This window comes from Ovis aries, chromosome X (assembly GCF_016772045.2).
Source record: "Ovis aries strain OAR_USU_Benz2616 breed Rambouillet chromosome X, ARS-UI_Ramb_v3.0, whole genome shotgun sequence".
NCBI lineage: Eukaryota > Metazoa > Chordata > Mammalia > Artiodactyla > Bovidae > Ovis > Ovis aries.
The window spans coordinates 14,851,114-14,878,040 of NC_056080.1; the positions used below are offsets into that span (position 1 = coordinate 14,851,114).

A 26,927-nucleotide genomic window follows, 5' to 3' on the forward strand; every position below is an offset into this window, starting at 1 on the left:
AAAGCTGGCTTGAAATTCAACATTCAAAAAAATATGATCATGGCATTCGATCCTATCACTTCATGGCAAATGGAAGGGAGAAAAGTAGAAGCAGTGACAGATTGTATTTTCTTGGGTTCTAAAATCACTAGGACAGTGACTGCAGCCATGAAATTAAAAGATGCTTGCTCTTTGGAAGGAAAGCTATAACAAACTTAGACAGCGCATTAAAAAGCAGAGATATCACTTTGCTGACAAAGGTCTGTATAGTCAAAGCTATGGTTTTTCCAGTGGTCATGTACAGATGTGAGAGGTGGACCATAAAGAAGGCTGAGCACCGAAGAATTGATGCTTTCGAATTGTGGTGCTGGAGAAGATTCTTCAGAATCTTGCACTGCAAGATCAAACCAGTTAATCTTAAAGGAACTCAACCTTGAATATTCATTGGAAGAAGTGATGCTGAAGCTGAAGCTTCAATACTTTGGCCACCTGATGCGAAGAGCTGACTCACTGGAAAAGACCTTGATGCTGGGAAAGACTGAAGACAAAAGTAGAAGACGGAGGCAGAGGATGAGATGGTTAGATAGCATCACTGATTCAATGGACATGAATTTGAGCAAACTCTGGGAGATAGTGGAGGACAGAGGAGTCTGGCATGCTGCAGTCCATGGGGTCACAAAGAGTCGGACATGACTTAGCGACTGAACAACAACAACTTATCTCCTGTGATGAAGAGTCTCCAAGTGAAAAAAGGATGGCTTTTCAATATGTTAATAGTGGTTATGGCTCAAGGTGGCAAAATTATAATTCTTTGTATCATGTGAACCTTTACAGTGAATCTCTTACATTGGGCTTCCCTGATAGCTCAGTTGGTAAAGAATCACCTTCAATGAAGGAGACCTAGGTTTGATTCCTGGGTCGGGAAAATTGGCTGGAGAAGGGATACGCTACCCACTCCAGTTTTCTTGGGCTTCCCTTGTGGCTCAGCTGATAAAGAATCCACCTGAAATTCAGGAGACCTGGGTTGAATCCCTGGGTTGGGAAGATCCCCTGGAGAAGGGAAAGCTACCCACTTCAGTATTCTGGCCTGGAGAATTCCACGGACTGTATAGTTCATGGGGTCACAAAGAGTCGGTCACAACTGAGGGCAAATAAAGCTGAGAGTTGTAAGAAACCCCTATATGAGCAACTTAAGTTCTCCTAGATGTAATAGGAACAGAAAAATAGTTTTTCTCAGGTATCTGGAATCCCCTGTTTGTGAATGGTAAAAATTAATGGGCAACATTTTCAAATCTGGGTAAAAATTTTCTAGGATTACAAATTCCTCTCCCCACTCAAAATTCTCAAAAACTATGTTTATTCCCAGATTAGGAAGCAACTCCTAATTAGAGATTGGGCAACTCTCTATTCCCATAATTCCCATAGTAAAAGCATGGTTGATATGTAGTCCTTACTTTAAAAATCATTTTAATGGCCATATATACATATATATAAAATGAAGATGATAAAATATAACTCTTTTAAGAAGAAGTAAATATAATTTTAAATCTTTTAATGGGATGCTCTATCAAATGATCTGAAAGTCTAGTGTGGAATTCAAAATCACAAATCCCCATCACTTACCACTGAAGACCCCAAACTACTGCTCAGTAGTGAGGAAATCCTGGTTGAATGGCAATATCCACTCTCCTAAGGTTATCATTTAAAGCTTAGTCCTTATTGTAATTAAATAGATAATAGTCTAGCAGACTGTTCTCATCTAATGGTTATAAAGCTTTAGAATAGGAAAGGACTTCAGAAGTAGGGTAAATGTCCAGGTATAGATGCAAAAGCCTGGAGATGCTTTGTTCTGGTCAGCTAGCTGAGGTTTTAGCTTTCACCATCTGACTATTAGCTGACGCTTCCCTTTGCACCTGTGGGGCCAGGTGTGTCCTGGGGCACTCACTACTCGCTTCAAAAGCCTTGATGCAAGGTCACCATTTGTTCTCTTCTGCAAGGATTGATCTTTCAGTTTTCAGATGATGATCCTTCTCTTATTTTGAGTCTTCTTTATAACATAGTGGCAGAATCAGATAGTAGTTTTTGTGTTTGTTTTCATTTTTGCTGTGCTCTGCTCAGTCGCTAAGTTGCGTCCAACTCTGTGACCCTGTGGATTGTAGCCTGCCAGGTTCCTCTGTCCATGAAATTTTCCAAGCAAGAATACTGGAGCAGGTTACCATTTCCTTCTCCAAGAGATCTTCCTGACCCAGGAATCGAAACTGCATCTCCTGTTTCTCCTGCATTGGCAGGGGGATTCCTCACTCACTGAGACACACCCAGGAAGCCTGTTTTCATTTTTATTTCTTATTAACTAAACAAAAGTTGGAAATCCACCCCCCAAAAAAAATTCAGCTTTGCTATACAAAATGGTAGCCCTTGGCCACAGGTGACCATTTAAATTCATTCAAATTAACTGAGCACATTTTAAGAGCTAAATAGCCCCAAACAGCTAGTGGCTACCATACTAAACAAGGCAGAATACTCCATCATTGCAGCAGGTTCTACTGAACAGCTCTGAATTCAGAAAATTCCAGTGTAGAAACCCACTATAGCATATCTAGGAAGAAGCCTCCTTGAATTAGAGGGACACTCTTGCCTGGAAAATCCTATAGATGGAGGAGCCTGGTGGACTGCAGCCCATGGGGCGCTAAGGGTCAGACATGACTGAGCGACTTCACTTTCCCTTTTCACTTTCATACTTGGAGAAGGAAATGGCAACCCACTCCAGTGTTCTTGCCTGGAGAATCCCAGGGACGGGGGAGCCTGGTGGGCTACCTTCTATGGGGTCGCACACGACTGAAGTGACTTAGCAGCAGCAGCAGCAGCAAGTGTGAAAGCTTGGTGAGAGGAACGCCATCTCCTCTCAGGAAAGTGTCCCCTCAAGAAAAGAAGAGAAACCATCTGTCCTTAGAAAAGAAACCAATGCAGCTTTTAAATTAAAGATGTGATGAATCCTGCAGCACAGCATCTAGGGATGTCTCTGAAAGAAGCTGACAATAATTGTGTTTTTGTACCACTACAGATAGAAGCTGAGCAATGGATCATGTCATAGCCAGGGAAAGAATATCTGAATGAATGGACCATTGCTCTGAATCACTTTATTCAAAAAATCCCCTATACCAAAATGAGGAAAGAGACCGAAAAGTTTTTATTTTAATGACATTCTACCAGTCAAACTGTCTTTTAAATAATACTCTCAATTGCTTTGAAACATATTCTGACATTATACTAATCACAAGCTTTGTTGTTCCTTTTAGAACTCCTTCAGGAATATAGAGATTCATGGATATGGTAAGAGTAGCTAAGATCAAAGTCTTCTGGGAAGTTTTCCTTAATAAAATGAACTCCCTTGCAGTCAGCTTTTTTAAAATTTCAAGGTTTTATAGCGGGTCTCATTTCCTTTCCAACCCACATGAAATTTGAAAGTGTCAATAGGAAATGAAATCCTTACAATGAAAGAAGCTTCTAAGTGTTTGCTGATAATAAAGAGAGCCAGGAGAATTAAAGCGAATAATGTACTTGAACAAAGTAAATAAACAATAATTTGCTTAAGAAACTTCTTTGCCCTCTCACATACCAGACTTAAGAGACTTCAACACCAAACAGTGATCCATACTATAAAAATTGTAAATGATGGACATTTCTATCAAAAGGACTACAGAAAATATATCCTCATATTCTAATTTAAAACTTCAGGCATGGATCGATAATCTTAGGTGTAATGTTCACTGAAAACAAGAAGAACAATAGAGTCCCACAAAAGTGGGGGCAGAAGGCAGCTATGGCCTGCTTTAGATCCAGCCCCTCCAGTGACTAGCTGGATGGCCCTGGCAGGTTTCTTAACCTCTGAACTCCAGTCTCCTCTCTAAAGTAGGAATAACATCACCTGCCTTGTAAGTTACATAGGCACACGGAGTCCCTAGCAAGGGGTCTGGTGAGAAGCATCCAGTGAGTGCATGCTCAATGTCCACTGCTTGCCTTCTTTCTGGGTCCAGGTAACATGCCACTGTGGTCAAAGAAGCCTTTCCCAACTTCAAGTGTCCTCCCTGCTTGGAACTCTGAAGTACCTGAACAGTTTAGAGACAGAAAACGAAAGGGACAGAGAAAAGGAATCTGAAGTAGAAGAACAGTGACATGGGTTAAGATGGAAAAAGAAGTAGAAAAGTTAGAAGAGTAAGTAGTCCAGGTTATCTGGAGCCCAAGTATACAGATTGGAAAGGTAGGCTCTAGAAAATGATGCTACCATTTTTAGAGCATCCTGTACACACTAAGCATTCAATAAATGAGGGCAGTTTATCCAACAGATTATTGTCACATGTACTGCACAGTCAGTTACCAGTAGTGAGGAGAACATCAGGCCATTCTTCCTCAGTGGTGGGAGAGAGCAGAGTGCTCCTCAACAGTGGGCTGCCTGCCTTTTCCAGACCGTTGAACCCAGAGGCTAGGAACAAGAGACACCCCAGGAAGGGGGCAAGGATGCTAAGGAAGCACACTACTGAAAGAACTGGTAGGCTCTGAACACTACATCATTTTATGGCAGTTCACATAAACAGAGCCCAAAATAATTAGTATTATAAGCGATCTGTTTTTTCATATACTTTATATTTAGTGTATATTATTTCTATTTAATTGCATATTTATTTCAAAAGAGAGAGGAGAAAAGAACAAACATAATGGGTCTCAAGTTATATCTTTGTATGCTTACAGTTGACAAACAGACATTAGCTCACAACAAAAATTTTCAAAAATGAAGAACACCACTTACTTGCCAGTTCAATGATTTCCATCCTCTCTCCATCAACATCCTGACCTACAAAACTTAAGTCTTTCTGCTCAAGTTGGCTGATCAGGCTAGGATTCACCTGGAAAAACAAGAAATTAACTGTCTTTGGACAGCAGAGCAATGCAGACATATCAGCTTATGAAAATGATTTTCCATTTTGGTGATGCTCTAACTAGTAGTTAATTTCTATTTATAGTCAAACCTCAAAGCCTATTTTTAAACTCATAGTGAACCTGAGAAGTAGTTTAATCACAGCCCTTAAATCTGGGAGGCCCATCTTCTGTTGCCCAAAGTTTCAAAAAGTAGGACTCTAAGTTTACATCAAACTAGAAAGTTTCTACATGTGAAGAAAACCATCATCAAAACAAAGAGGCAGGGAATTTCCTGGCAGTTCAGTGGTTACAACTCCAAACTTCTACTGCAGGGTGCCTGGGTTCAGTTCATGGTTAGGGAACTAAGATCCCTCAAGCCCATGGTGAAGCCAAAAGACAAACTAACAAACAAAACAAAACAAGGCAACCTACTACATGGAAGAAGGTATTTGCAAATTACACATCTGATAAAGGGTTAATATCCAAACTATATAAAGAACTCATACCCTTCAACACCAAAAAAGAAAAATGTTTAAATGGGCAGAGGATCTGAATAGACATTCTTCCAAAGAAGACATACTGGTGGCCAAAAAGTACATGAAAAGATGTTTAACATCACTAATTATCAGGTAAATGCAAATCAGAACCACAATGAGTTATCACCTCACACCTGCTAGAAAGGTTATCGTCAAAAAGGGAGTAACAAATGTAAGAAAGGATGTAAAGAAAAGTCCCACAATGGCAGTGGGACTGTAAATTGGTCCAGTCACTATGGAAAACAGGATGGACACGTTTCAAAAAACTAAGACTAAAACTACCATATGACTTGGCTATTCCACTTCTGGGTACTTATTCAAAGAACATGAAAACACAAATTCGAAAAGATATATGCACACTATGTTCACTGGAGTATTATTTACAATAGCCAAGACATGGAGACAACATAAGTATCCACTGAAGGATAAAGAAGATGTGAGAATATATATACACATAATAGAATACTGCCCAGCCACAAAAGAGAATAAAAACATGCTTTCTGCAAAACAATATGGATGGACCTTGAGGCTATTATGCTAAGTGAAATAAATCAAAGAAAGACAAATATGATTTCATTCGCATGTTGGGTCTAAAAGAAAACAAAACCAACGAACAAACAAAATAAAACAGAAACAACTCACAGAGAACAGATTAGTGGTGACCAGCTGGGAAGAGGCTTGGAGGGTAGGCAAAATGGGTGAAGGGGATCAACTGCATGATGATGGATGGTAACTAGACTTTCTTGAAACCTTGAGACTAGCTTTTTATAGACATCCCCCTATTTGCTTCTTTCCTTGAATGACGTGTAATAAACTCTCTCTCTCCAAATGATAAATCTACTTGAGGATTGAAACTATCTTATTTCTCATGTGACTAAACCAAAATCTTTTTTTATATATAGTTACATAAGCACTCTAAAGAGAAGCTTGGAACAAGTTTTCTACCAAAACACTGGTTATAGACGACAACTTGATGACCTGGATCACAGCCCCTTCCCTCATTCATGTCATCAGTGGCCCTTTCCCAAACTTTTCAGCCTCTCCTTCACAGAAAGTGTCTCCTCATCTAAAATCAAAGTAGGGCCCCACCTGTTCTTCTCAGTCTTAACCCCACATGCATACATATGTGCAAGCTCAGTCGCTTCAGTCATGTTTGACTCTCTGTGACCCGCCAGACTCCTCTGTCATGGGATTCTCCAGGCGAGAATACTGGAGTGAGTTGTCATTCCCTTCTCCATGGGATCTTCCTGACCCAGGGATTGAACCCACGTCTCCTGCATTGCAGGTGTATTCTTTACCGCTGAGCAACCGGGGACGACCCCTTACTCCACAGTGATTTAGTGTGAAAGATGTACCTCATACCGATGTCTGTGTCTTTCTTCTATGAAAGGTACATCACCATAAAGTTTCCCTGTAAAGATATGAAAGTGAAATTAATACTGGAGTAATCACCTTTGGAACCGCATCCATGGCATCTGTGTGGGAGAAATCTCTTTGATCTCTGTCTGTCTATCAAAGGCCTAAAAATGAACTAGACTTTAGATAGTAATCTCGATTTTCTTTTCTTATAGGACAGTGATAGCTTCTTTGAAACTCTGAAGCAATTCTCAAGCATTATCAGTGTGCAAAGGGAAGCCTGCTGTGGACTGCAGCAAAGACTCTCCTTTCACACGCCTGCCTGCAGGGCTGAAAGCCCCAGTAACATCTGCACCATAGTGTCTGAGCAGATTCCTAACAGGGCTCCTTTTATAAAAGAAGAAAATGAAACCAAGGGAAGGGAAAAGAAACCAAAGGACTTGTGCAAAGCCAAGGCTTGCTGGCTACACAGTCCTGTCCGGAGCCCAGACCTCCTTACTCCTGGCCCAACGCTTTCTCCACTATGCCAGCCACCTCTGCTTTCACATGGTGCTGGCCACACTGGCTTATATCCCACTTTAAAAATATGCCTACTCTTTGACTAAAATTTGATCTCTACGAACCTACCCCAGAAAACGGAAATGAGGACACAGAGGTAACCACGAAGATGTGACCTACTGTGTTCCTAGCAGGGGATAATCGGGAAGCAGTGCCGCCTCAGGGCCAGAGGGCTGCCGGCACGGATGAGGGCATAGGGCCACGCACAGTTCTCACCCAGGGCTGTGTAGTGGAGAATCACACAAGGGGCTGCCTAGACAGGCCTATGTTGCAGTGGCGGCCACAGCCCAAGGCAGCAACCCGCAAATACCTGTCTGGGATGGACACAGGGGTCAATGGGATGCCCAGTGACCCAGTGTAAAGTAGCCAGGAGCAGGGTCTGTCACCAGACATCTCTCTCTCAAGAACAGGCCCCAGTGGGCACATGGAGAAGCAGGATGGCCAAGGGGGTCACAGCACTGGAGCCGCTGTAGCAGCACTAGCCCTCAGCATGCAGAGCCCAGGCTCACAGCCAGGGAACAGGAAGACCCCGTGACGGTGCTGGAACGCATGGCCTAACCCCAGCAGAATCAGGAGCAGGTCTCCACTCCACAGGCAGGCAATTACCAGACTCTCCAAGATGTCATCAGGCCACGGAACAGGATGTTTCAACCAAGAAAGACCCAATGCCTCACATCCCATTTGAGCTTTTGACCTGGTTAAAGAAAACGCAAACTGGCTGTATTCTCTATGACTTGGTATGATCAATTATCATTCCTGAACTTCCACTTGCAATTCTGTGCATATAGACTGAGCTCCCTGGTGATGATGTTAATGACAGTGAGTACTGAAGGTATGTGCTTTAGAAGAAAAATGGGCAACAGTAGAAGCAAGGAACTCCTTTGGGAAAACTCCAACATGCCTTTGCCAAGGGGTCATTTGAGACAGAGCCTTTGTACTCAAACTATTTGTTCATAAAAATGAAAGAAAAATTGGAAGACAGTAGCACCATAATGCCCAGTTGGAAAAAATGGAGACATATATCATGAAGTTACAAGAAAAAGCAGCTGAAAGATCTGAACCTAACTTTGGGAGGATTCTGATTCTCCTCTGACCTCTGATTTTGTCTTTGATCTTCTCCTTCTAGTTCAAAATGTCTTCTCTGTTTCCTTCATTAGAACAGATGACTAAGCAAATCCAGTAACAGAGTTAGCCAATACTAACAGGTGGTGAAGAAAATGGAAAACCCTCCAAAGATAAGGAATTACATTGAGTTATCCTTGAGTCACTGCGACTAGCGGGATATGGTGCAAACTTTTGAACCTGTGTGGCTTGTGCCTGCTGCCTAAGTGTGCCTAAAGTGTGCTTAAGGCAAACTTTTGTTTGCTATGAAATCACAGAGGTGATAGGAAGAGGGGAGGTATAGCGACTCTGGAGCCAGACTGCCTGGCTTTAAAGTCCATGATACCATGTAATAGAAATGTGCCTTGGGCAAATTACTTCACCTCTCTGCCTCAGCTTCTTCATCTATAAAATAGGCGTAATGATAGTCTTTACTTCATGGCGTTGTTGTGAGGAATGAATAAATCGAAACATGTGATGCACCTAAAACAGTAAGTAAACCATGTGATTGCTATCGTTATCTCTAGACTATAAAATCTAAACAGCAAGAATAGAAGCCAGAACCTAAGTTCTACAAGATAACAGACGATATAGGGACCCATCCCCTCAATTCTTGAGACTAGTGTCTAGCACATAGGCAGGCACTCGATACATATTTGTTTAATGAATGAAACATATATATGGGAGGGTGTATATGGTACCTGATAGAATGTTTTCAGAACTTTGGAAATGTTGTTTTGTGCACTTGAAATCTTAATCACTGACAAATCTATTAAGAATGAATTGATGAAATTAATCCATTGTCATATCTATAAAAGAAGAAACAGTGTGTTGAAAATCAGCTCAGAATGTTACCAGGTGAAAACACCTTAAAATCAAAAACTAAGATGCCGATTTGGTGGCTCTCAGGAATCTAGAAAAATGGTATAGATTAATTTATTTGCAAAGCAGCAATAGAGACACAGATGTAGAGAACAAACGTATGGATACCAAGGGGGGAAGGGAAGGTGGGATGAATTGGGAGATTGGGATTAACATATATTCACTACTGTGTATAAAATAACTAATGAGAACCTACTGTATAGCACAGGGAACTCTACTCAGTGCTCTGTGGTGACCTAAAAGGGGAAGGAAATCCAAATAAGAGGGGATATATGTATACATATAGCTGATTCACTTTGCTGTACAGCAGAAACTAATATAACATTGTAAAGCAACTATACTCCAATTAAAAAAAAAAGAAGAAGAAGCAAGTAGCAGCAAAATTTTAGAGAAAGAAACCTGATAAAGTCTTAGGACCTACAAAATACTCTCAATGTAGGCAGCAAGACCCCCAACAATGCATATAACAGCATCATCAGAAACAAAAACTGCCAAATGACATCATCTCCTTCTCTAATTCACTACCGGGTAGATTCTGGCTTGTATATAAAATATATTTAACCACTAACAGTCCTGCCAATCCCCACCCTCCTGTTAGTAATCCTAGCATCTGAACCTGAACCTTTCTCTTTCCTTTTCAGAGCAAAAACTTCCCCCCTCCCAAAAGCTATACAAGCTGAAAGGTGGGAACAATCCAAATGTCCATGGACAGACGAATGGATAAACAAAAATGGTATATACATAGAATGGAATATTATGCAACCTTAAAAAGGAAGGAAATCTTGACACGCTACCACATGGATGAACCCTGAGGACTTAAAGCTAAGTGAAATAAGTCAGCTACAAAAAGCAAATGCTAGATGACTCCACATCTACAAGGCACACAGAGTCATAAAGTCACACAGAGAAAGCAGAATGGTGGTTGCAGGGGTTGGGGGCAAGAGGAATCAGGAGTTGTTTAATGGGTAAAACGTTTCAGTTTTGCAAGTTGAAAAAGTTCTGCAGATGGGTTGCACACCAGTGTGACTATACTGGATTGTACACATAGAAACAGTTAACACAGTAAGTTTTCTGTTATGTGTATTGTACTACAATTAAAAATTTTAAAGTAAAAGGTATACATCCTCATTCTTGCCTCCACCATTCCCACTTCTTCTGAGACATCCTTTATCCAAACCCCTCATCCCGACCCTTTGCAACCCAGCTTCCGTTTCTGTCATTTTAATGAACAGCAGATCTGTCCTCAGTGGGGACCCGAGTAATGGCCCCATCCCCCATCTGTGATCTCTGCTCCTCTCTGGACTCCCCTTGCCCCGCCTACCTGATCTGCATCCACCCTCCTTTCCTCTCCCACCTTCACTACCCCAGGAAGCTGTCAGTCAGTCGTATGCTCCTTTTCTATACCTCCTGATCCTTACCTTTCACCTGGCCTGCACATTCCCTATTTTCAGAGGGCTGAAAGAAATCCCCCCTAGCGTGTTGTTGTTGTTCAGTTGCTCAGTCATGTCTGACACTTTGCAACCCCATGGACTGCAGCACGCCAGGCTTCCCTGTTCTTCATCATCTCCCGGAGTTTGCTCAAACTCATGTCCACTGAGTTGGTGGTGCCATCCAACCATCTCATTCTCTGTCATCCCCTTCTCCTCCTGCCTTCAATCTTTCCCAGCACCTGGGTCTTTTCCAATGAATCAGCTCTTTGCATCAGGTGGCCAAAGTATTGGAACTTCAGCTTCAGCATCAGTCCTTTCAATGAATATTCAGGGTTGATTTCTTTTACGATTGACTGGTTTGATCTCCTTGCTTTGCACCCATAGTGCTCAAAAGCTAAAATCATTACCTGATGAGCTTCATTACCTCTCTCTCTCTCGGTAGACTTGCCATGCTTTTGCACAAACATCTCTCAACTGCTGTAGTGGTATCTTAACCTGACTCATTTTTAAGACTTCCCAGAACCTGGTCCTGTACTAATTAGACATTATAGGAGCTAGAGCTTTCTATGTCTATGCAAGAATTTGCCACTGCTTGTCTAATTCACAGACCCCCCAAGAGGCTGCCCAGAGAGAAGATTTTTGGTATATTGGCTTGCACAGTGTTGGCAAACACATAGTGTTTTTATTTTTTAAATAAGTTGCCAACATTTAAAAATCAGGAAGATTTCTCAGAAACTCTGGATTTCCAGATTCTCTTAAAAATTTAGAAGGCTGGCAACAGTGAATCCACAGCTCTTCATGTGACTATCAGCTGAAGCAGTTACTCTTTTGATGGGTCAAGTGCTTGTCATCTTGTCCAAGGCCTGACCACTCCCTATGACCTTTCCAACTCTGAGGCCCACTGTAACGGCCACTGATTGTTGCACTTAAGCCATGGCATTTCCTACACTTGGCCGTGTGACTCATTCACATTCCCTACCTGGACCTGCTGGCCCAGCTGCTCAATCCAAGGTTGATTCAGTGTCCCTCTCAAGCCAACCACCTGGTTTCAATCGGGTTTCAGAAGCCAGGGATGGAGTCTTCACTCCTTGAACCTCCAGTTCTCCTCCATAAGATGCTCCCCCATGAAACCTGAGAAAGCCTGTTTTGGGGCTCTGGGCATGAGGAGGCTCAGCTCTGGGAGCTGTTCAGGGGTTTCCATGCCCTCTTTGATTAAGGTCTATCCATTTGGCAAAATAAGGTGGTCAAGAGTTCAGGCTCTTAAATCAGCTCACTTTCTAACAGGTGACTTCACTGTGGTGTGATGCTGTTCTCTTGTGCAGAATGCGGCTGGATCCCAGGGGTATCGAGAGGGATAAATGAAAAAAGATGCCCATCGTGTCCTAGTGACTCGTGCTTAAAAAGTGCACAATCTGGGCCAGCTGCTATCTTTCTCCTTCTCCATTTTTCACTTTTGGATTTTAGCAAATCAGTCCTTTAATTTTTAGAAAACATCTAATTTTATTTTTCATTATCTTATCTCAGTTTTCTATTATGAAAATGCAAATTTTGTATTTTCAAAACTCTTTCTTAGATTTTCTGCATTCTTCTGCTAGACCATAATAGCAGGTTGGGAGCCAGGAAACCAGAACAGGGGGCCTGGAGAGAACCCGCAAGATGAAGGGGCTGCCTGCCCACAACTCCTCGGCTGGCCTCTCTTTCCCTCCCATCGTCCCCGTGGGAGTCCATTCTTAATGCAAGCCACTCGCTGAAGTTTACCCCGAGCTCTGAGAGAATCATAGGTCAATACAATAATCTCTCCCCATTAGCAATCCTAACACCATGCTTGAATAGTGTTTCCTGTGCCAGGCGCTCTTCTAAGGACCCACAGATATAACTGAGTTAGCCCTCACAAGGCCCCATACGAGGCAGCAGCTCTTCTGATGTCGATTTTCTACATGCAGAACTGAGGGTAAGCAGCCACAGCCAGTGACTGAGAGCTGGGGCTGGAGGGGGCTCTGATGGGGTGGGGTGCTCCAGGGGCTGGGCTATAACCACTCCCGGAGTTCCCACAGGTTAAGTGCTCAAGAAAGAGCTGGGCCAGTAAGGGAGACATAAATGCTTTCATCCCTTAGATTAATGGAGCCATGTCCCAGCCCTGTGAACCCCTCTATCCACAAACACACTTCACTGGGAAAGCCCCAGCAATCGGCAAGAAGCAGCCAGAGAGAAAAGGGACTCCTAGTGTGTGCTAAGACACACAGCACTCCTAGTGTGTGCTTGGACTGCAAGGAGATCCAACCAGTCCATTCTGAAGGAGATCAGCCCTGGGATTTCTTTAGAGGGAATGATGCTGAAGCTGAAACTCCAGTACTTTGGCCACCTCATGCAAAGAGTTGACTTGTTGGAAAAGACTCTGATGCTGGGAGGGATTGGGGGCAGGAGGAGAAGGGGATGACAGAGGATGAGATGGCTGGATGGCATCACTGACTCGAAAGATGTAAGTCTGAGTGAACTCTGAGAGTTGGTGATGGACAGGGAGGCCTGGCGTGCTGCGATTCATGGGGTCGCAAAGAGTCAGACACGACTGAGCAACTGAACTGAACTGAACTGAGTGTGTGCTATCCATGGGGTAAGCAGGTAGGCTGGCCCACCCCTCTTCCAAAGCCCACCATGCTCCTTTCAAACTCCTGTCTCAATACAATACTCAGTACAATATTTTACCCCGGCACAGCCTTTCCAGGTCCCTAAATCCCTGGTGACTTTTTTCAAACTGTTTTTTAAATCACTTCATTAACCCAGGCAAGGTTTTTTGTGTAGCGTGGTTTTTTCTCAAACTTCCTAACAATCTAATCACACCACGAACTGGAAGCTGTTTTTCTCTATCAACACTGGGAAAAGAGATAAGAAAGCTAGAGCAGTTTTTCTGGGCTGAAAATTTCTTCCCCTTATCCCCATCTCTTTCAATTTTTTCCAATTTGAGATTGAACCACTCTGCATCTCTAATGCCATGAATTTTACCCAGATCCTTAGTACAGGGACTCACTCAGTACCTTCCTAACTGGCCTCTCGCCTATGTTCTCTCAAAACAAAAATCTCTTTCTCTTACAGTAAAGCAGAAGAAAGCCTTTCAGTGAAGTCGTCCTCCTTATTATGAGGAAATACAGACAAGGTCCTCAGAAGGAATTACATCTTTTCCTAAACTATTCAATTTCCACCTGCTGTGTCCAGACAGCTTCCCTGGCCTCCTCAGCCTAGACTCTGCTGCACTGGCTAGCGGCTAGGGTCAGTCTAAGGGGATCTCCCCAGTCTCCTCTGCCAGCTGATGTCTGCCAGCATCGTCCCCATGTTGTCTGTCCTGAGGATGAGGGTCATGTTAGAACTCTGCTGGGAAACCACCAGGATCTGGTCTCCAGTTGCAGGCACTGCACTGCTCCTAATTCCTTCCAATATGTCGTGCTGTATCCAGCATAGGACTGGACACCTCTGGAGGGCAAAATAGCATCCATTGGATTTTAACAGCTCCACAGCCCCGCACACACAGTGCTCAATAGCTGGCTCTCTCCCTCCTCTGCCTCCAGAGTGCCTCCTCAGCACCCTCCCTGCTTCCAGCCCTGTGCATTCCTGATTCTAAAGGCCAGGGTACTGTCTTGGAGGGCAGAGTTACATGGACTGCATACACCATTTGGGACTGCTTTAAATTGGGTTTACTCTAGCACCCCTAGCATCACACACCCACACCAGATTGTGCAGTTTTTAAACATCCTATGTGAATGGTCGAAATAATGACTATTTTCTGCTAGGTGGCTTCCCCACTGGTGGCTCAGACGGTAAAGCGTCTGTCTATAATGCAGGAGACCCAGGTTCGATCCCTGGGTCGGGAAGATCCCCTGGAGAAGGAAATGGCAGCCCACTCCAGTACTATTGCCTGGAAAATCCCATGGACAGAGGAGCCTGGTAGGCTACAGTCCATGGGATTGCAAAGAGTCGGACACGACTGAGTGACTCCACTTTCTTTCTTTCTGCTGGGTGGCAGTTTGGTTTAAAGACCACACTTGACATTGACAAAACAGGCTTCCTTTCCTGGATGTCTTAGCAACAGGTCTGGGATCTGACCAAAAAAATTAAGCCAGGGGCCTATAATATTTTGGAGACACTATCCAACAAGTTGTCAGCTGTCCCCTGAAAGAGCTCTGAACACTGTCTGAATTGCTTTGTACTTTACTATGTCCCCAGCTCTCACACTCAATTGAGAGTCACAAGCAAAATGATACAGTTTATTTCTGAAATCTTAAAACCCTCTCATATCAGAGAGTGCTCTCTCCGGCTCTCCTCTTACCTGAGCCTGACCCCTCTCTAGCCACACTTCATTCTACATTTCTCACTCTTCAAAGCACCCCATTTAACACTTAACGGCCCTGCACTGTATCCCCCTACTTTTCAAAAGTCATCTAATGAGTTAATCAACCAAGTAATGTTTCACTATAAGCAGACAAGTCCTACCAGATAGAATATGTGTGGTTTTTTTAAGTGAGGTGTAATTTATACCTCAGTTAAAATATAATATACAGGTCTAAAATGTTTAAATAAAATATACAGATTTAAAGTGTCTGACAAGTGTAACAATCCTGAAATACGTATTTAAAGAGTTACATTTTTGGAGAGGGATCATAATGGTGGGTTGTAGAGCCAGGGCCGTGTGTTCCAGTAGAAGACTAGAAATGGTATGAGAAGAGCAGTCGGGGCCTTCCACCCCACTCACCCACAGTGAGCTGTTTCACCTCTGGGCCCTCTGCTTCCTCAGGCATCAATACAAAGACTGGACCAAATGGCTTTGGAAAGCCCTCTTGGACTTATTCTGTCACTAAATAGGATATGTAGATAGGCAAGCAGACAAGCAGGGAGCTGTCCTTGAATGCTCCCGAGGAGGGTAGCAGCCTTGAGGCCTAGGCCTCCCGCTTCAGTTAGCCTGTGCTTCTTTTGTTTAGATCAGGTTTCTGTAAGCCATGGCAAACCCCGGGGCAGAACAGGAATCCCCTGACTTTGTTCAGCCTTCTAACTAAGAATGGGTTTTACATTTGCAAATAGTTGAAAAAAGCCAAAAGAAAAATAATATTTTATAATGCATGAAAATTTCATGAAATTCACATTTCAGGTCCCATTGGAATACAGTCAAGCTCACTCATTTGCATATTTGCCTATGGCTGGTTTCACAGTACAACAGAGTTGAGCAGTTGCATCAAAGACCACATGACTCCAAATTGAAAATATTTACTATCTGGCCCTTTACAGAAAAAGTTTAACAACCCTTGCTTTAGACCATCTAGGTAATAGACTACAGGCTGGTATCACTCTCTCTTCCAATGTTTAAGTGGAGACTTCAGGATAGATTTCCAGGAACTCTCATTTCTAAATACCCTTGAACCAGCAATGGGCAATTCCCTACACACTGTCATTAGTCCCTTAATAAGAAAAAGCCTTTGCAGACAAAGACAACACATATATGCAGAATACAGGGCAGGAGTGATCCTCTGGGAACACATTTCTTATAAACAAGAGTAAATGATAATTAGTAGTACATTTGTCCAAACCAATTCACTCCTATAACCTCCACTTTAGAAAACTCAAGTTCAACTCATTAAGTGCATACATAAAATATGTACAGCTTTTCTGTATGTCAATCATACCTCAATAAAATGGTTTAAAAAAAGAAAAATCAAGTTCATAGGTTCCACAACGCTTAAGGAACTAATATGTGACTAAGGAAGAACAAGGAATTGGTCTTGATGAATATAAAAATGAGAATTATTAGACTTCCCTGGTGGTACAGTGGATAAGAATCTGCCTGTCAACGGAGGGGATACAGGTTCAATCTCTGGTCCAGGAAGATTCCGCATGTCTTGGAGTAACGAAGCCCACGAGCCACAACTATGAGCCTGGGAGCTGCCACTACCGAAACCTGTACATCTGGAGCCTTGCTCCACAAGAGAAGCCATCGCAATGAGAAGCCTGCGGACCACAACAGAGTTAGCTCCAGCTCGCTGCGACTAGAGAAAGCCCGAGCGCAGCAATGAAAGAAGACCTAGAGCAACCAAAAGTAAATAAATAAACAGACAAATAAATTTTAAAAATAAAAATTAGAATCACTTTAGTAATCCAACCATTCCTGGATTAGGAATCTAGCTAATCCAGTCTATCGATATTGTTAGGCTTTGGTCCTACTTCAAATACTTCTTTCAGATGTCCTAAGTAGGACTTCTTTTACTAAAAAAAACTTTACCTTTCTGTTTTTCCATTTAATCCACAGCATTTCAATCACTGGCCTATAAATCAAATTTAAATAAAGAATTAATAGCATCAGGAATTCCCTGGCAATGCAGTGGTTAGGAGTCTGGGCTTCCACTGCTAGGAGCCCAGGTTCAATACCTGGTCAGGGAACTAAGGTCCCACAAACCATGTAGCACAGCCAAAACTAAATAAATGTATTTATTCTAAAAATGAATGATTGGCATCAAAATGATTTCTATCCAAACTATATTCTGATAGGCAATACAGGCAAATGTATTTTTGATTTATTTCTTTTTGGCTGTGCTGGGTCTTTGTTGCTACATGGGCTTTTCTCTGGTTGCAGTGAGGGGGGCTACCCTCTAATTGTGGTGCATGGGCTTCTCCTTGAGGAGACTTCTCTTGTTACAGAGCACAAGCTCTAGGGGTGTGGGCTCAGCAGTTGCAGCTCCCAGGCTCTAGAGCACAAGCTCAGAAGTTGTGACACACGGGCCTAGCTGCTCCACGGCATGCAGGATCTTCCCAGACCAGGGATCCAACTCATGCCCCCTGCATTGGCAGGTGAATTCTTCACCATTGAGCCACCAAGGAAGTCCTGTTCGTACCATTCTTACAGAAATGTGTTAATTAGGGAAAACAAAAGCCTACAAATAAATGAGCTGACTAGAGGGGGAAAGAAGGCAGTGGCACCCCACTCCAGTACTCTTGCCTAGAGAATCCCATGGGCAGAGAAGCCTGGGAGGCTACAGTCCATGGGATCGCTAGGAGTCGGACACAACTGAGCGACTTCACTTTCACTTTCATGCATTGGAGAAGAAAATGGCAACCCACTCCAGTGTCCTTGCCTGGAGAATCCCAGGGACGGGGGAGCCTGGTGGGCTGCCGTCTATGGGGTCGCACAGAGTTGGACACAACTGAAGTGACTTAGCAGCAGCAGAGGGGGGAAAAAGTCCTTCAAAAGAAATACGCCAGGTTGGCTTAAAAAAAAAAACACAACTCCTACAAAAGAAATATGCCAATAGGGGGAAAAAACACTATGGTGATATTTATTTTTATATTTTTACGACAATCAACAGAGCCATGGTCATATCTCCAACACAACCTTTTTGGAGACCTGTGGAAAACCTCACACAGGTGGGAAGGCAAAACTTGTGGTCCTGGGGACCACAAGTTCATATACTCACATGCCTTTTGCAAACTATGAAGCATAATTTAAATTTAAGGCAGGCCTGAAAGCAACCCAAATGTCCATCAACAGATGACTGGATAAACAAAATGTGGTCTATCCATACAACAGACTATTATTCCCCCATAAAAAGGAATGGAGTACTGACACATGCTTCAGTGTACATGTATCTTACAACATTATACTAAATGAAAGAAGTCAGAAAATCCCATTCCATTTATATGAAATATCCAGAACAGGCCGATCTATAGAGATCGGCCAGAGGGGGAAGGGTGGGGATAGCTAAAGGGAACAAAGTTTCTTTTTGAGGTGATAAAAATGGTCAAAACTTGACTGCAATGATGGTTATGTAACTCTGTGAATACAATTTAAGAAAAACAGTGAATTGTACATTTTAAAAGATGAACTGTATGGTATATAAATATCTTAATAAAGCTGTTTAAAATTTTTTCAAGGCAGGCAAAAGATGTTAATTAAGCAACAAGTTTTGGTGGTGTGTTTAAGATTCATAAAAGTCATCAATGCTATTTTTATGTCTACTGTAAAGAAAAACAAATCCTAAATCAGTCTTATTTCCATCAAGACAGCTAAAAATTTTAAGTATACTGAACACAATGCTCTTTTCAAAAAGCTCAGTACAATTATAACTGATCTTTTACAGCAAATACAATTTTAAAAGATGCAATTTCCCACTAACCATCTTTGCCTCTTAGACCACTATTTGAGCAAAGTTTCAGAATATCTGGAAACACGTGAAAGCCAAAGAATCGCTGCTAATACCTACGAAAAGAAAAATTTCTTACAACACCGGCTTCTTATTCAGAGAGAGAAGGGAAATGTGTACACTTTGAAACTTGTCCTTTTTAAAATTTCTTTCTTGCTAGGAAGCTTTATATTTCTTAGAAGTTGTTTATCAGCCTTAAAGGAGAAACTCATATTTCTAGTCTTATTACACTTCAGGTGAAGAAGGCATTTTCCTAAGGTATTCTTATAACTTCACAGAACAATGCTGGATGCTCGAGATATCTGGGTTCCTGCCTCGGTATCCGGCCCAGGGGTGGTGGGGTGGAGTGGGAGGTAGGCGAGCAGCAGTGGTCTGTCCTGGCCACCACTCAATTCTCCATAACTGAGCGTGGCACACATGGTACAGAGTAGGCACCGAGATACATTTATCAAGTTGAATCAAGAGCTTGGGGTTACATCAAGTTATTCTCAAATCATTTAATTTACAGGGAAAAGTTCCACAGAAATTTGAATAACCTTATTGGGTATAGAAGATCAGCAAATATCAGATATTGAGGCACATCATATTTTCCTCATCCCATGCTGGAGCTACTCAGGGAACAGAGAAATAGACTTCTGAGACATAACTGCCCCTTCTCAAGAAGTTTGGAAATTAGTGGCTCAAAGCAGTCAGACATGAAACAGTTAAACAGGGAGCCAGTTTCCATGTAGTGGCGAGAACAGTGGATTCACCAGAAGTGAGCTGGAACCAGGACTGCCCCGGTGCAAGGTCATCTCCAGGAGCGTGGGTAAAACACACAGCAGCCCCCTGGCCAGGGTGTGGGGGAGAGGAAATGAGAAGGGGCAGGCACACGTGTTCTACCAACCCTTCCAGGGAGAGGATGGGGACGCAGGAGAAGCCGGGAGGCCAGAGGCAGGGAAGGGGAGAGGGGGTGGACCGGGAGAGCTCCAGGAGGGCTGTGGCCCGGCACAGCTGTGCAAATGATACCTGCCAAGTTAGAAAACAAATAATCTGAGAAACTTACTTAATATTGAATTTTCAGTTTTGAAAACAGTTCTTCTTATTCCCAGCCTCATCGTTCCTCCCAAATTGCCAGGGTTGTGCTCCGGCATATCAATCACCTTAGAAAACAAAACAAGCCCAGTTTTGGATCTTGCAAAAACATTATTTTCCAAATTTCAAGCTTTACTTTTAGGGGATGCTCACCGAGTAAGGATGTTCCCTAAAAAAATAAAATTCGATCGTTCCTTCCAATTTTCCTATTCAAACACGGTTATGCTTTTATACACTGCTCACAGTATGCTGCCTTTTCATCTCTGCTTCTCATCTTTCATTCAAATCACAGGTATAAAATTTACTGGGAACATCTTCATGACCTCCCTCCTGTCATTATTCAAACTCAGTTTTGGTCAATGTTCACACTTCAAGTTCTGGCCTTCTGGGACCTTCCACGTTGGTCTTCAATAATAACCCTCTCCTGCTGCCCACTCCATTTCCTAAAGATTTTCTAAAAGCAAATGGCATCAATACAGTCAGCTATTGTTATGTGCAGATGCCGAACCCATGGACATGGAGAGCCGACTGTACTAATCTGCAGAAAATCTTTAGAAGGATTTCTTTTTTTTTTTTTTTTTTTTTTTTTGGCCTGCGCTGCGGCATGCAGGATCTTAGTTCCCCGACCAGGAATCAAACCCGTGTCTCCTGCAGTGGAAGCACAGAGTGTTTCACCACTAGACTTCCAGGGACGTCTTCTAGAAAGATTCCTTTTATTAAAAATATATATCATCTATTCTAGCATATCCCATAGCTCAGAAACCTAAGCATCACCCTGGATCTCCCTCTCCTTCATCCCTCACACCCAACATGTCAAGTCCTATCCACTTATCCACTCCAGACTTCCTGCATCCATCTATAGTTCCTACTACACCCATTACCATAGCCTTTCACCCAGGCTGCAGCCAGAGCTCACCAACTTGCCACACCCCACATTTACATACCCCTCACTACCCTGCACACTGCAGGCAGAGTAGTCATGGGATTTCTCCTGCTTGAAATCTGTGACTACGTGGTACTGGCCCAGCCGAGCCCTTCGGCCTCACTTCCCATGACTTTACCCTCCCACCTTGAGCTGGTCACCAAATCCTCCTTTAGTTCAAGTGCATCTTCTTTCCTGCCACCAGGAGGACCTGGAACATCTCTCACTCCCCTACTTTCTTTTCCTAAATTAATCCATCCTTAACTTCAAGGTCTTAGTTCAATACGAGCTTCCCGGGAGCTGATCCTCCCAGGCACCACAGCCTAGTTGGGGTCCTCTAGCAACATGTTCCCTGTCACTGTGTCCCCTTCAGTTTGTGTAAAGAGTGCTTTGTGTGCTAGACTGTGAATCTCTAAGAGCTGGGCTGCTTTTCACTTTTACCATCGCATTCCCAGCCCCTAGCACACATGGAGCTGGCAGCTGGTGTGCACTGAATGGATGCATGGAGGACGGAATGAACTCAGAACAAATAATTTCAGATTTATCTTTAGGATTAATTCACAGAAATCCAGAAACACGTGATTTTTTATGAAAAGCCTGTTCTGGTTCATCATTGGTCTATTTTCTCAGTTCTGTTCACTACAATCTTATGGTTTTACTTCACCTTTTAAAAGTTGTTAAAAGAGACTATAGTTGGGTGATTTAACCTGCTCTAATGGAATTGCTCAAGTTTCCTCTCATAAAACCTTTCTGTCCTTGTTTTTTTCTATACCTTAACTACCACTTAATGCTCTACAGGAAACCTTGACAACTGGAATTTTCCAAGAACCTGTCTGATCTTATCAATGCCCCAGGACTTTCTGAGCCACCTGAACCCTGTGGCCCCAGTATACTGTAAGAGTCATTGAGGGGAAGGGGTGGAGAAGAAAACTTGACGACATGCCTTGGCAGATGAAGTGCTCAGTTCTGAAGTGCTCAGTTCTGAAGTGCTCTTGGCCTTGGCATGTCTTTCCTATCTTCCTGGGTCAGCTAATTACAGCTAGATTAAGTATTATGGGAGTGAGGTGAGAGAGGGCATTAGCTTCCAGTTCAGAAAGCTGAGCTGTTAATAAATGCCCAGCCCTTTGGGTATTTTCTACAAAAGAGCAGATAAGACTATACTACCTGCCACAGACTCATAAGAAGCCCTAGACTGATTCACAGCTTCAATTTCCACTTCAGTTGAAGACAATCTGAACCCTTTAGGAAGACTACAGCAATAAACTCCCCTGGTTTCTTCTTGTAAGTGTAATGTGATGCTTCAAGTCACCCTTACTTACTGTACTGGGTTTTTCCACTCAGGAAGAGTGGCTTTTTCACTTATTATTAGCATGCTTGGAATTCAAGGACTGTTCTGGTATAAATCACTGAGAATGGAGTCAAATGACCCAACTAAGAACAGGAATCCTGCCTTACTGCTTACTTACTTGGGATGAATCTGACAAATACAAGGCCAGAAAACACTTCCAAAAGAGGTATTTCCAAAAGCTAAATGTAGTGGGCACAGGGCTGCCTAAGGGTCTTAAATATTCCACCAACATAGGGGGAAGTCTGGAAATTCCTGAAAGAGCAATATAAGAATATTATTTAGATACATGAAGGTAAATATCAAGAGAAACAGCTATAAGAGTGGAGGGTGGTAGAGAGAAGGTGAGGATTACTGAATTTTTTCCTTATAGACTTTTTGCAATTGTTGGCTCTTTCAACTTTGAACACAGCATTACTTTAATGAAAATACAAATTGAAGTGCCAAATGGTGAAATATATCATGTAGACCTTCCTTCTACTAGGGCACTTGTTCACATTATCCCCACTGTTTTCATAGCAATAAGTAAGACCTTCTCCTGAAATGACAGCACAGAAAGAAATCCCAAGGTGTAACTGCCATGGTGACCCTCCAGTTAAAATATGCTACCATAGAAACCATCAGAGAGGTCAAGAAAATGTTAGAGAAAAGATAGGGTAGTAGATGGAAGTAGCTTTCCAACTCTGAATGATGCTCTGAACAGCACGGAAAGAAGAAAAGCAGAGCGAGAACCGACAGGAAGCCACATCCAGTGGATGCCCATCACACACTCAGTAGAAGAACGTCCAGGCCAGGCACCAGCTGGGGGGAACACAAACACACCAGAAGGGGACAGCTGGGGACGGCAGAGAACACAGGGCACCTCTGGCCATGCCTGGCCCAACCATCTGCCTTGCAAAGGTGTCAGGCCATCCTACCAGATCTAAAGATGACAGTAAGACTGCCTCTCAGGTTACAGGTGACCTGATTCAGCAGCAAAATTAAGGAAATCATCTGTGTTCCTGGCATTCCTTCCACAAAAAGCTGAGAAACAGGAGAACATCACAGTTTCAAAACATATCTTTTATCATTACTGGAGTGGTTAAAGAAAAGAATCTCAGAAATCCTTTAGTTTTAATCCCCAACATTTCCAAAATACCCTAGATTTTGCATCTAAGAGGAAAAGGTCTCTACCGTTGCAAAAAGGGTCGCCTTTGCCCATTCTGAGCATGCCTAAATACAAGCTGTCACGTGATCCCCACTAAAGATCCATCCTTTCTTGGAACCAAGCCATAGACTAGAAGAAAAATAAAAAAGGATCAATAAGTAACGAATATTGGTGGTGATAAAGCTTTAGGAGATGTAAAAGTGTCATGTAAGGATAAACATGGCCCTAATTAACCTTTACCAAAGTTTCTGCAGCCCACGATAAAAGTGTAATGGTTTTAAGACTTCACGAGTCCTGGGTGCCTTACACAAGAAAGTCTAGGGAAGTTAGGCTCCCTTGTCAAAAATGAAATTCCCTTTTTTTTTTTTTTGCCACAATGCATGGCTTGTGGATCTTAGTTCCTCAATCAGGAGTTGAACCCAGGCCCTCAGCAGGGAAAGCACAGAGTCCTAATCACTGGACTGCCAAGGAAATCCCAAAGATGGAGTTCTTAAATGGCAGTGTGAGAAATGTACAAGCCTTCTGACCGACCCGACAGAGCCCTGGTAAGCCCAGCTTCTCCCATGTTCCTGGCCTCTGGACATTTCATCTGGGGACACTCGGGGAGGCTATCTCCCAGCAGATTGTCTCCAGTAGCTAGCCAGCTATAATAGCCTCCATCATTGCAGATCAAATATAATCCTCCCATGTGACACTCAGGTTCTACCTCATTCAGGAACCATCTATGCTCTTCCTACATATTCTCACCTGTGGTTTCTACCTCAGCTTGGACAAGTCCATGGCCAATGGCACCTCTGCTTCCCTCCCCACAACTCCACTACATACATATCACCTCTTCACTACTTCCCCTGAGACGGCTTCTCCCCACCATCCCACATGGGCTCCTGCTTTAGGGGCACCCTCCAGTTCTCCTTATCACGCCATACTTAATACCAATGTTGTGCTCACCCTATCAAAGAAATGACCTACACATTGTTAATTCATTTCAAGTAAGTGGTAGGCTGAATAATGGCTTCCCAAAGATGTCCAAGTCCTAGTCCCCAGAAACTATGAATATGTTGCCTTCCGTGGCAAAAGGGATTTTGCAAGCCTGCTTAAATTAAGGCTTTTGAGATGGGAAGACTATCTGGGGTTATCTGGGTAGGCCCAATGTAACTACAGAGTTTTCATAAGAGGAAGCAGGAGGGTCAGAATCAGAGATGGACAGGTAACAATAAAACAGAGGTCAGAGTGAAAGGGAGAGAGGGAGATTGGAGGAGGCCACCTGGCTGGCTTTAAAAATGGAGGAAAGGGCCATGAGCAGGCAGTCTCTAGAAGCTGGAAAAGGCAAAGAAATAGATTTTCCCCTAGAGCCACCAGAAGAAATGCAGCTCTACCAACCCACTTCTGAGCTCCAGACCTGTAAAAAAAAGTAAAGTTGTCACTACGTTGGTGGTAATCTGTTACAGCAGTGATAGGAATCTAATACAGTCCTTTACTGTATACAACTTTAACCTCTTCAATCATTTCATATATGCATCTCCTCTCAGAAACTAAGGTATGGCGTTCTCACACACAAGGACTAGATTTTCTTCTTTAGCTCCACCAGAGTTCAGCACAGTGCCAGGTTCGGACAAGCACTCCATCATTAAATCTCCCTGGATTTTAATTAAAAATTAACAGAGGAGGCCCAGGGACTGGTCAGTGAGCCCACATGGAATAGAGAGTCTCTGAGATCAAGTTGCAGACAGAAGGGGAGGGGCAGTGGCCTGTTCTGAGGCTGAGGCACACTGGGCCCAAGCCCAACTCTCACCTGATACACGTGATACAGGGCCAGCACTTCCCTGCAGCCTCAGGGCAGCATGAGGATGGAATTTACAAAGGTGAAAGTATTAAGCAGTCTCAGAAATATGTACATATTTTCCAGCCTTTGAAATCTGGTTTTTTCCATCAGTAAAGAAGGTCTGTTATTTACACCAGGAAAAGACGGCTCATACCTTCAGGTGTGATTATGACACAAGTCTAAGTCCTACCTCTGGGCCTCACACTAACATTGTTGACCAGCTCTCCTCACAGAAACCTACTCCTGGGACCAGGCAGGTGGCGTGGTAGCTGAGAGTGCAGCCTGACCTCGGACTTGAATTCCAACTCTGCCAGTTCCCGGTTATGTGCGACCTTGACTGGGTCCTTGCCCATCTCCATACATGAGCATCCACTTCATAGGGATGCTGTAGAACTTCTGGAGCTAACAGGTCATGTGTGGCAGCAGCTTCCCTGGTGGCTCAGTGGTAAAGAATCCACCTGCCAATGCATGAGACACGGGTTCAATCCCTGGTCCAGGAAGATCCTACATGCCGTGGAGCAACTAAGCCCCTGTGACACAACTACTGAGCCTGTGCTCTAGAGCCACAACTACTGAAGCCCACGAGCCTAGAGCCCGTGCTCAACAACAAGAAAAGCCACTGCAATGAGATGTTTGAGCACCACAACCAGAGAGTAGCCCCCCACTCATCACAATTACAGAAAAGCCCGTGCAGCAACAAAGCTTCAGTAGAACCAAAAATAAACTAACTAAATAATTTTTTAACTTAAACAAAAAGTGAAAGTTGCTCAATCATGTCTGACTCTTTGCAACCTAGAATTCTCTAGGCCAGAATACTGGATTGGGTAAGCCGTTCCCTTCTCCAGGGAATCTTCCCAACCCACGGATCGAACCCAGGTCTCCTGCATTGCAGCTGGGTTCTTTACCAGTTGAGCCACCAGGGAAGCCCAATTAAAAAAAAAAAAAAACAAAAAGCAGCCTTCAATAGTCATGGGTTAGGAGGAACCCAGGGCAGAGGCTGGAAGTGGAAGGTGAACGCCATCATGGAGGCATGTAGAGGGCTCCCTTTTAGGGACAGCAGAGCTTTGAAGTCAAGATCTCTTCCAGACCTCAGCATCAAAGACAACACGAACCCAGAGACAGCACTTCATACCCATTTTGCTATGCGGAGCCCAGAGGTGCTTTCTGAGGCACTGCTGTTGTGGCCTTTGAGTAGAGTAACCTGGCCACCAAAGTCTGTGGTATCCCAAGCTTGTAAAATAAGTTACTCTCAGCTTTCCTAGGAAAAACTGAAGTCTGTCCAAAGATCAAGCAATTGAACAGTCAGGTGAAGTAACCTTTGCCTCTCCATTTTTCCATTACCCATCTTGTGCCTGTCATTTTTTCCGCTTTCTCTGGTTTAAAAATGCACTCTTTTGAACACACCCTGTATTTATCACCCATCTCCATACATTTTTAGTTAATGTTTCATAAGAATATCTATTGGTGGATTTCATGTTTCCCACTTCAGGTTTACCCCCATGCTTGAGTCTACAGGTGATGAGAAAAATAAGAGACAAGAGAGGTCACTGGCAGAGGTGAGCAAGTAACAATACAAGAGGATCAGTGGGGTGTTTTTCCAGTTCTGTTAGCGTTTGCTGTGGTTGTTCAGTCGCTAAGTCGCAACGGACTCTTTTGCAACCCTATGGACTATAGCCCCAGGCTCCTC

At 43.2% G+C, this 26,927-nt stretch overlaps 1 protein-coding gene across 8 annotated transcripts in view; it reads right to left on the reverse strand.

The window, feature by feature from the left end:
- Positions 1-26,927, reverse strand: part of CTPS2 (CTP synthase 2) — a 113,738-nt gene that overhangs the window by 20,412 nt on the left and 66,399 nt on the right. For 5 of the 8 annotated variants that reach the window (XM_042242575.2, XM_015104807.4, XM_027962798.3 and 2 more), the window contains 3 exons: positions 19,976-20,072; positions 6,785-6,840; positions 4,784-4,880 (listed from right to left, as the gene is read on the reverse strand). In XM_042242575.2, the coding sequence (XP_042098509.1) occupies positions 4,784-4,880; positions 6,785-6,840; positions 19,976-20,072 (250 nt within the window). Of the gene's footprint in view, positions 1-4,783; positions 4,881-6,784; positions 20,073-26,927 lie in introns of those variants that run through there. The other 3 variants (XR_009598787.1, XR_009598788.1, XM_042242574.2) reach the window with 3 other exon arrangements.